The sequence below is a fragment of the Pipistrellus hanaki genome (genome assembly GCF_964339955.1).
Source record: "Pipistrellus hanaki genome assembly, chromosome: 5".
In the NCBI taxonomy this organism is placed as follows: Eukaryota; Metazoa; Chordata; class Mammalia; order Chiroptera; family Vespertilionidae; genus Pipistrellus; species Pipistrellus hanaki.
In genome coordinates, this window is record NC_140507.1 from 72,649,958 (window position 1) to 72,660,319 (window position 10,362).

The 10,362-nt window shown below is 60.1% G+C and overlaps 1 protein-coding gene across 2 annotated transcripts; it reads left to right on the forward strand.

Moving 5' to 3' along the window:
• Positions 1-2,219: 2,219 nt before the first annotated feature.
• SHD (Src homology 2 domain containing transforming protein D) lies at positions 2,220-10,052 on the forward strand. 2 transcript variants are annotated; one of them, XM_084883259.1, is made up of 8 exons: positions 2,220-2,325; positions 2,696-2,786; positions 3,297-3,612; positions 5,522-5,627; positions 5,706-5,894; positions 6,818-6,941; positions 8,374-8,493; positions 9,668-10,052. In XM_084883259.1, exons 3-8 carry the CDS (start codon positions 3,325-3,327, stop codon positions 9,885-9,887), a joined length of 1,047 nt encoding a protein of 348 aa, XP_084739385.1. In that variant the 5' UTR covers positions 2,220-2,325; positions 2,696-2,786; positions 3,297-3,324; the 3' UTR covers positions 9,888-10,052. The 2 variants fall into 2 exon arrangements, with proteins under 2 accessions (XP_084739385.1, XP_084739386.1); XM_084883260.1 differs by lacking the exons at positions 2,220-2,325; positions 2,696-2,786 and having other exon boundaries at positions 3,488-3,612; positions 5,526-5,627.
• The last annotated feature ends 310 nt before the right edge of the window (positions 10,053-10,362 follow it).

Consider the following 10,362-nt stretch of genomic DNA (forward strand, 5'->3'; position numbering starts at 1 on the left):
GAGCCAAGCCTGGAATTACCTGGCGGCTGGCAGAAAGCAGGACAATTACCGCCGAGCTCCCCGCGGTCCGGGGATCGGAGCGGGCAGGCTGGGGTTGGGAGGCTGAGTGAATGTGCTCCCCGGGGGAGGACTGAGCTTCACGGGTCTGTGTGGGGTGACACGGCCAAAGCGAGGGGCTCTGCCTTGTCAGCTGCGGACCTCAGTTTTCCCGCCTGGAAAATGGGGCTAGCCGTGGAGGGGAGACGGAGAACCGCGGATTCCATGAAGAGACTCTAATGCCAGCCCACGCCAGGCCATATCATGGCATCCAGGGGTGACTCTGGGCAAGTCCTTCTCCCTCCCTGTGCCTCAGTTTCCCCACCAGGAAAAAATGGCTCTCCCTCGGGCAATCCTTCCTCTCGCTCTTTGGGGGTTTCCTATCAGAAGCCCCATAGTTTAAGCCGGGAAAGCAACGTGCAGAGGCATAGACACAGCCCTGGCCCCACTGTTCTTCCCGGGACAGCGACTGTGTGACAATGGGGCTGGGCTGCCTGTCGCCATCGAGCCACTGGAGCGGCCACAGGGCTGAATCACAGATTCAGTTTGTTCCAGGGCTGCCTGCGGTGCAAGAGAGCAGCGGGTCAGCCACCGGGATCTGCTCTGCCCCCCACCCTGAGCCCGCTGCTCACGCGGGAAAAGCACAGAGGAAAAGCAGGCACAGGGCCGATTACAGCTGTGCAGAAGGACCAGGGTCTTCAAAGGGCTGAGTGGTATGCAGGGCGGGTGACCTGGGGAAATAGCCAGTGGGAGTGCCGATGGCCGTTAGCAGGTGAGCAGGCTGAGGTCTGCAGAGGCCTGCAGGTGTGCGAAGGGCTGGGACATTCAAAGGGCGGTGATTCCTGTTTCTGCAGCAAAGCTGTCCGCCTTCCCGTGAGAACAGGCAGCTCCGCGCGGGAGGAAGGGCTGCTTCTCCAGGCCAGCGCCAGCCGGGGTGGGATGTGCCTTCTTCAATCAGAATAAAGCGGTGGTGGTAACAGAGCAGGACTGATATTTCTCACAATACTAGCTGGCTCCCAAATTCCATCGCTGCCCCCTTTCACTAGCCCCAGCCCCACTGCTCCTCCCGGAGGCAGCTCACAGCACCGTCAGCTCCGACTCCCGGTTCGGTTCTCCCTGCCCTCCAAGCCACTGGCACCTGCCAGCCTGGGGGGCCGGGAGGAGGAAATCCGGGCTCCCTCCCTTCCTGGCCACCCCTCTCCTACCCCAACATCAGGGGCCGAGCAAGCCCTTAGGGGAAGGAAAGCACACGTGTCTGCCCTGGCCCCTCTCCCTCCCCCAGACCCTTAGTGTCCTCCCCGGACAGCTGCAGCTGCGGCAGGCAGGCAGGCAGGCCCCTCATTTCTGTCCCCTCCCCGCCTCCTCCCCACAAGCCACAAAGGGACAGATGCCGAGGACACTCGCCAGGCAGATACCATCTCCCTTCCTGGCCAGCTGCCCCAGCCCTCTCCCCGTCCCTTAGTCCCCTGGGGAGCCCCCTTAGGGGCGGGGAAGCCAGATCCCGCGTGGCTTCCCTCTTTCCCCCTCTGGGTCCGGCTCCCTGCGGTGACCTCTGCGACACCCTCCCCCCCCCCCCCACACACACACACACATCCCCTGGTCAGTCTGCCGCCAGACCTGGGCTCAGTTTGGACGCCGGTGGCCCCTCTCACCCCCTCTGCTGGTCAGTTCCCATGTCGCGTGGTCAAGTCCAGCCCCCATTTCCCCGCCAGTTTCCACCCCCTTTTCCCCCAGCCCCCTCTCCCCCAGCCCGCCTCCCCCCCAGCTCCCCTCTCCCCCAGCCCGCCTCCCCCACAGCCCCTCCCCACAGCCCCCCTCCCGCCCAGCTCCCCTCCCCCAGCCCCCCTCTCCCCCAGCCCGCCTCCCCCACAGCCCCTCCCCACAGCCCCCCTCCCGCCCAGCTCCCCTCCCCCAGCCCCCCTCTCCCCCAGCCCGCCTTCCCCACAGCCCCCTCCCCACAGCCCCCCTCCCCCACAGCCCCCTCCCCCAGCCCCCCTCTCCCCCAGCCCCCCTCTCCCCCCCCCGCCTCTGCACCCCCCTCTCCGGAAGGTCAGCGCCGGTGGCGCCCGCCGCCCGCGCCCCGCTCCTCCGCGCCTCTGCCCGGGTCAGTGTCCACCCCAGCGCCGCGGCCCCGCCCCTCCCTCCCCGGACGGCGGGAGGGCTGTCACCCCCGAGCGGCGGAGCGGAGGGAGGGGGCGAGGACCCTGAACGCCGGGCCGAGGCGGCCGGAGGCCGGAGGGACCGGGCGTCCCCGGCGCCCCTCCCGAGCGCCCTCCCGGCGGCGGACAGGTCTCCGCACGCGGAGGGCACCGCGGGTTTATCTCCCTTTGTGCCGGCGGCGGCGGGTCGAGCGCGGGGCTGGGGCCGGGGATTGGGGCTCCCCCGGGACAGAGGGCAGCGCCGCGTCGGGTCAAGGTCCCGGCGGCCCCACCTGGGGCGGCCCGCGCCCCGGAGCCCCCGCTGCGCCGAGCCCAGGCGCCCCGGGGAGCGGGGCTGGGCGTCCGAGGCGGCGCTTCCCGCCCCGAGCCCAGGGGGGAGCTCGGAGCCCAGGAGGAGCCCAGGAGGGACCCCGGGGCCCAGGGGGAGCCCAGAGCCCAGGGGGGACCGGCGCTGCCCCGGCGCTGGCGGCGAGCGGCACTGGGGACCTCGCTGCCCGCAGGGACCGCGCTGCCCGCGGAAGCCCCTCGCCTCGGCCGGACCACCCAGCGGAGCACCCCCTTCCCCCGCGGGCCTTCCAGAGCCGGGCTAAGGTGGGCTTGGCGTCCTCACCCCGCCTCCTCCTTCTTCTCCCCTTTTACCCTCTCCCCTGAGCCCAGCCAAGGGGCACACCTGACACGCCCCCTCCTTCCTTCTCCCTCCTCTCCCTCCTCCTCTTCCTCCTCCCTCCTCCCGTTTCTTCCCCCTACCTCTCCTCCTCCTCCTCCTCCTCCTCCCTCTAACCCCACCTCCTCCCTCTCCCTCATCTTCCTCTTCCTCTTCCTCCTCCTCTTCCTCCTCCCTGCTGCTGTTTCTCCCCCCTACCTCTCCTCTTCCTCCTCTTCCTCCTCCCTCTCCCCCCACCTCCTCCCTCTCCCTCATCTCCTCCCCCCTCCTTCCCTTCCCCCTTCTCCTTTTTTTCCTCTTCCTCCTCCCTCCTCCTGTTTCTCCCCCCTACCTTTCCTCCTCCTCCTCCTCCACTGCCTCCTCCTCCCCCTCGTCCCCCCCCTCCCCAATCTTCTGAGGAAGGCGCCCGGAGAGGGTCTGTGTGTCCCCCTTTACAGTAGCCAGGTTTGGGGTGACGCAGCCCAGATGGCCAAGTGGCTGCGGGACTACCTGAGCTTTGGCGGCCGGAGGCCCCCTCCGCAGCCACCCACCCCGGACTACACGGAGAGCGACATCCTGCGGGCCTACCTGGAACAGAAGAGCCTGGACTTCGAGGACCCCTATGAGGACGCGGACAGCCGCCCCGAGCCGGACCCTGCGGGCCCCGCGGACTCCAAGTACGACTCCCCCAAGCACCGGCTCATCAAGGTGGAGGCAGCCGACATGGCCGAGGTGGCCAGAGCCAAGGCCTTGCTGGGCACTGCAGGGGCACAGGTGCGTGGCTCAGGGCGGAAGCTGGGGGCCCTCAGAGCCTGGGCGGGGAGGACCAGGCTGGGCCCGGACTCTGGGGAGCATGTGTAATGAGTGACCGCAGACGCTCCCATCCCTCACCTGCGGGCCAAGTCGGATGTCTGTCAGGCACAGAGCTGGCCCACCCACCTCTCTGACTGCCCTGCGTTGTCCTCCGTCCCTGAGGTCCCTCTCCAGGCCCCTTCCCACTGCATCCCTTCCTCTGGGCAGCTGGAGGGAGCTTTCTAAATCAGGCCTGAGCGGTTCGCCCCCCTACAGGGCTCTCAAACATCCTCACCACTGCCTTAGTTATTATTCCCATTTAACAGACGTGGAAACTGAGGCTCACAGAAAAGTAAAGAAGCAATTTGCGCCAAAACCGGTTTTGCTCAGTGGATAGAGTGTTGGCCTGCGGACTGAAAGGTTCCAGGTTCTAGTCCGGTCAAGGGCATGTACCTTGGTTGTAGGCACATCCCCAGTAGGGGGTGTGCAAGAGGCAGCTGATCAATGATTCTCTCGTCGATGTTTCTAACTCTCTATCCCTCTCTCTTCCTCTCTGTAAAAAATCAATAATATATATATATATATATTTTTTTTTCTTTTTTTAAAGAAGCAATTTGCCTGAGATCACATGGTCTAACTTCAGACCTGCCTCCAATGCCCATGATTTTTGTTGTATTTTTCTTTTTCTTTTTTTAATATAATTTTTAATTAATTTCAGAGGAAGGGAGAGGAGAGGGAGATAGAGACATCAGTGATGAGAGAATCATTGATCAGCTGCCTCCTGCATGCCCCCTGTTGAAGATCGAGCCTGCAACCCCAGCATGTGCCCTGATTGCAACCGAACTGCGACTTCCTGGTTCATAGGTTGATCCTCAACCACTGAACCACACCGGCCGGGCTATCGTGTTTTTCTTAGAGGATCACTGCAAACACCCAATGGAAACAGAAGGGTTTGAGAGGGTTAGGAGAGACTGTGTTGGGTTGATGGTACAGAGGAAGGAGTCAGGACAACCTGGGATCAAATCCTGCCTCTTACCAGCTCTGTGACCCTGAGCAAGTTACCCTCTCTGTGCCTTGGTTTCCTCATCTGTAGAATGGGGATAATGTGCATACGGGATGTTGATATGACAAGTCAATATATGTATATAAAGCATTTAGAATAGTGCTGGCAGCTGATAAACTTTAAAATTATTGAAGCCCGAGTCAGTTTGGCAAGGTGGATGGAGTGTTGGCCGAGGACTGAGGAGTCTCGGGTTTAATTCCAGTCTAAGGCATGTATCCCAGGTGAGGCTCAGGCACATGCGTGTGGGAGGCATCCAATGGACGTGTCTCTCTCATTGATGTTTCTCTCTTTCTCTCCTCTTCCCTTCCGCTCTAAAATCAATGGAAAAAAGCATCCTCGGATGAGGATTAACAAAAAAAAATAAAAAAATAAAAAGTTTGCCTAGCCAAACGCGGACTAACGGGTCCCAGGTTCTATTCCGGCCAAGGGCACATGCCCTGATTGCGGGCTAGATCACTCCCAGTAGGGGAGGCGCAGGAGGCAGCCAATCAATGGTTCTCATCTTTGATGTTTCTATCTCTCTTTCTCTCTCCCTTCCTCTCTGAGTGTGTGTGTGTATATATATATATATATATATATATATATATATATATATATATATATAAAATTATTGAAGGAAGGGGGCGAGGGGGTCTATGTGGGAAGGGTCAGAACTGCATGGAGGAAGGGAGTAGGGGCAGCTGGCACCTTTCTTGCAAACATCCCTGGGTGGAAGCGGAGACTCCCTCCGCCCCCAGAAAAGAGAACCGCTGGAGGGGACGTGCCAGCGGCCCAGGGAGGCCCGGGAGGGCCCAGAGCCAGGCTGGTCCCCTTTCCTTCTCTCCCCAGTCAGAAGCTGACACTGAGTACTCGGACCCCTTTGATGCCCAGCCTCACCCGCCACCCCCAGATGATGGCTACATGGAACCCTACGACGCCCAGCGGGTCGTGAGTGGTGAGCGAGCAGGGCTCGGGGGAGAAGGGCAGGGCCCCGGGCCGGAGTGGGATCTGACCAGTGTCCTCGGCCTCCCAGAGCTGCCGTGCAGGGCAGTGCAGCTGTACGACACTCCCTACGAGGAGCAGGATGGGGAGCCAGGAGACAGGCCTTTCTCAGGGCAGAGGCCCGGACAGAGCCGGCAGCCCCCGGAGGACGAAAGGCCAGCAGATGAGTACGACCAGCCGTGGGAGTGGAAGAAGGACCACATCTCCAAGGCGTTTGCAGGTGCTCCTCCAGCCCAGGGCTCCGAATGCCTGAGGCCTCTGTTTGCTGCTCCGGTCACAGCCCCTGTTCCAGCTTACGAGTAGACCCCAGTTAGCTGCCACTGTGGTGGTTTGTTAATTCTCACTAAAGTGTAAATGACTGATAGTCATACATTTCTCTTCCCAGAAGAAACAGAAATGCCTTTTAGAGCGCAGTATGATCTGCTCACTCTGCTCAGTATAGTGAAGGGGAAGGCTTTGACCTGGGTTTGTGTCACTTCACTTGGGCAAATCATTTTACCTTCCTGAGTCCGTTTCCTTACCTGTAGAATGGGAATCATTGTGGTCTCTGCTGTATAGGGTGCTTGGAAGTTGAGTGCTACAAAGTGCTCAAATAACACAGGAGTTGTTGGAGGGAGAGAGTAGCATTTCTTAGTAGCTGTCATCAGGTAGACTTGGGTGAGCTTGGCCCAGCCTCTGAATCTCAGTTTCCTCTTCCATAAAAGGAGGAACAATGAGGTCAGCTTCAAGAAATAAAATAACTTGAGCCAGGGAGACTCGTGAGAACACAACTTTGCCCCACATGTTGTATGACTGGGAGGGGGATTGGAGCTCAGTGCCTTAGTTTGCTTGTCTGTCTAGTGGGGAGTTGTTATCTAGTTCTGTGATTTGCTGGGAATGGGAAAGAACTTCCAACCCACCCTTTTAGCCACGCCCCTGCTCTCTGATTTGTCACTCATGAACTGCCCCGCCCTCTATGCCACGTTGACCACACCCATTCTGAAAGTCAATTGGTTGTTCCCTTCCCAGTTCGGCCCCAGCCCCTCCTCTTCCCGATCCCATTGGTACCGCCTTCCTACTGAGATCCCATTGGCTTGCCCCCACCCCGCTCCTCCCAAGTGGGCTGGACTGAAACCTCGGCTCTCTCCCCCGCCCCCGCTGCAGTGCAGTTTGACAGTCCTGAGTGGGAAAGGACCCCAGGTTCGGCCAAGGAGCTCCGGAAGCCGCCACCCAGAAGCCCCCATCTGGCAGAGCGTGTGGACCCTGCCCTGCCCCTGGAGAAGCAGCCGTGAGTGGGGAAACGGAAGATGAGGTCCGGGGTTGCATCCCTCCGGCCCCCATACCAGCTATGGACTCCCCGGACGAGGGGAGCCGGCTCACTCACTCACTCACTCATTTCAGTCATTTCTTCAGCGAATCCTCCCTGGGCGCCAGCACCTGCTGTGTGCCAGGCCATCTAGCCAGGTGCAAAGCGGAGTTCCCTCTGGGATCAGACTCTGGGTTCAAGTCCCTCCTCTGTATCTCCCGGCCACAGGACTGGAGCCTGTCATTTACCGCACCTGAGCCCTGCGCTTAAAACCCCCAGATGGTGCCGGCTCACACACAGGAAAGGGGGACTTCCTTCCTCCGCCTGGGGGGGTCTGTAAGGCCGGGAACTAAGAACCAGCGGTCTCCTCCCGCCAGGACACGCCTGGGATAAAACTGGGAAGAACAGGATTGGAAAGAGGCCGCCCCGACTTTGGGCTAGGGTGAGGCTGGGAGGGTGAGGGTCTTCTCTGGGTCCCCCCCAGCCTAGGGGCCCTTGAGGAGCTCCCTACACCCCCAACTAGGCCCTAGGCCTGTGGCCGTGTTTATCACAGTCATTCCCGGGCCTTGCCGGCGGGCGATACCCTCCTGGCTACTTAGCACTGAAGCACAAGGTAGAAAGTTTATTCTCTTTTCAGTTTTCTTTTTAAAAATATATATTTTATTGATTTTTTACAGAGAGGAAGGGAGAGGGATAGAGAGTTAGAAACATCAATGAGAGAAACATCGATCAGCCGCCTCCTGCACACCCCCCATTGGGGATGTGCCCGCAACCAAGGTACATGCCCCTGACCGGAATCGAACCCGGGACCTTTCAGTTCGCAGACCGACGCTCTATCCACTGAGCCAAACCGGGTTTGGCCTCTTTTCAATTTTCTTTCAACACAAATAACCACGGAGTCCCTGATGTTAATCTGTCTTGGTCACCTTGCTTGCAACGGCTGCCTCTCTTGGGGCACGTTAAAGAACAAGGCTAGGGAGAGAGTGGTCCAGCTGGGTGGGGACGCGGGATGGAGCACATCTTGTGAGAGGGATAAGCAAGTGATTCAAGTTGGGGGACTAGGGCAGGGGCTGCGTTATCCAGCCCGGGGAGGCTGAGGCCAAGGTCAGGTGGAACCGTTAATTGGCAGGAGCAGCTCCACACGGGCCTGGGCTCCGCTGCCTCTGCGGGGGGGAGGGATCCCATTGGTACCGCCTTCCTACTGAAATCCCATTGGCTGGCCCCCACCCCGCTCCTCCCAGGTAGGCGGGACTGAAACCTTTGCTCTCTCCCTCTCCCCTCTGGAGAAACCCGAGGGAGTTTTCCTCTTAATTGCCTGGAGGCCCAAAGCCCTCTGACCAGCTGTGCCTGCACCAGACCCCGAGTGTGTCTGAAGGGGGAGGGCCCTTCCTGAGACTTCTGCCCCCTCACCCAGGTGGTTTCACGGCCCCCTGAGCCGGGCAGACGCCGAGAACCTCCTCTTGCTCTGCAAGGAAGGCAGCTACCTGGTGCGGCTCAGCGAGACCAGCCCCCAGGACTGCTCCCTGTCCCTCAGGTGAGGCCCAGCCCCTAGAGGCCGCAGGACCGCCTGCGCCATGTTTCCGGGTCTGTTCAGGGGGAGCAGGGGATGTGCCTCAGCTTTCAGGCCAGCGGATGGGACTCCTGGGCCCTGAGGGGGGGGGGGGGGGGGGCTCCCAGGGAGACCTCCTGAGAAGGAACCCCTGTCCCAGGAGGTTTGCAGGAAGAGGGAGGGGAAGCCGAAGAGTAGATCTAGGACTTGGGTGAGATGGAGAACCAGATGCCAGTTTTCTTTGGACTCCCCAGTCCAAAGGTTAAATAAAGTACATTCACTTGTCTGTCCCAGAGCTGGGATCTGAGCGGCCCTATAGTAAGGTGATCAGACGTCCCGCTTTTGGCGGGACAAATTGTCCCGCGTCCCGCAGCGTTTTAAAGAAGTCCCAAAACACTGCGGGACAAATTATTAAAAATCGGGACGTCTGGTCACCTTTCCCTCTAGCCACGTGAGTTTGAGACCTTGGTCCTGCGTGCTTCTCTGCCTAAGCTTCTAGTCGTGTCTGATCGGGCAGCACTAAGACCCTCCTAGGGACCTGAGTGTGACATCTGAAAGGCCAGGATTGCAGAGGCCTTTGGAGGCTGGTTCAGATCCTGCCTCTACCTCTTTCTAGCTGTGTGACCTTAGCCAATGTGCTCAACTTCTCTGGGCCGTGGTTCCTCATTTAGGAAAGGATAATACATCAATGCCATGGTAACACTGCAATGTTTAAATGGAAAAAAATTCATGAAAAAATGATGAGAACAGGGCCCTGGAAACAGGAAGTAGCTGATTCACATGGATGATGTGGATAAAATGATTCCCTGGTTCTACAACATTCCACCCACCCGAGACAGAGAAAGGAGAGACCCCAGCCGGGGGTCGGGGGGTGCAGGGGGGGTGATGGTGTTAGCTAGTGGGGGTCAGGAGGTTTGGAGAGAAAGTCCAGCTCATGTTTCAGGGGAGGGCTGTCCCTGGGCAGGGCCTGTCTGTCCAGCATAGAAGGCACCCTGCTGTGTGGAGCAAGCCAATGCCTTGGCACCCGCTGGCTGTTTAACAGGAATCTCTGGGATCACCAGTCCCGGGTTCGAGGAGCAATGATGGGGTGGCTTCGGGGCTGGAGAGCGTGCCGGGGTCAGGGGTGCTCAAGGCCCCCGTGATGCTGTTTGCTCCCCAGAAGCAGCCAGGGCTTCCTGCACCTGAAGTTCGCGTGGACACGAGAGAACCAGCTGGTGCTGGGCCAGCACAGCGGCCCCTTCGCCAGCGTGCCCGAACTGGTGCTCCACTACAGCTCGCGCCCGCTGCCCGTGCAGGGCGCCGAGCACCTGGCCCTGCTGTACCCGGTGGTCACTCAGAGCCCCTGCGCTGGAGCCCCTGCCCCCAGCCCTGCTCCCTGAGGCCGGTTCCCGCCAGCCCGGAGGGGGCCGAGGGAAAGGCCTCCCGCTGCTCCAGGCTCTCGGCTGGCTGCATCGGGCGCCCTCTCAGCCCCCTGCCGGGTCCTGGGTCCGAGACTGTGTGAAAAAGTCCTCCTCTGATCCAGAAAATAAATAAGTTATTGTGTGTTTCCAGTGTCCTTTCTAGGAGGCCGGGAGCCCAGCCCCTGGGAAGGATGAAAAAAGGGGCCCTTTAGGGGAGCAGGGGGTCCCCACACCCTCGTTTTGCAGGAAGAGCTGCGATTGGAGCCTGAACGGCTCACAGGGAGGGACCAAAACTCAGAGTCAGTGGAGTCCACCAGATAAAAAAGATAAAGAAACCCAGAGAGGGCTCTCAGGCCAGCCCCACCCCCACCCGCTTTCCCCACCCCTCAGCGGGCAGCTGAGGCCTGATGAGGCAGATGCTGCTGAAAGGACATCTGTCCCCATGGAAACGGCC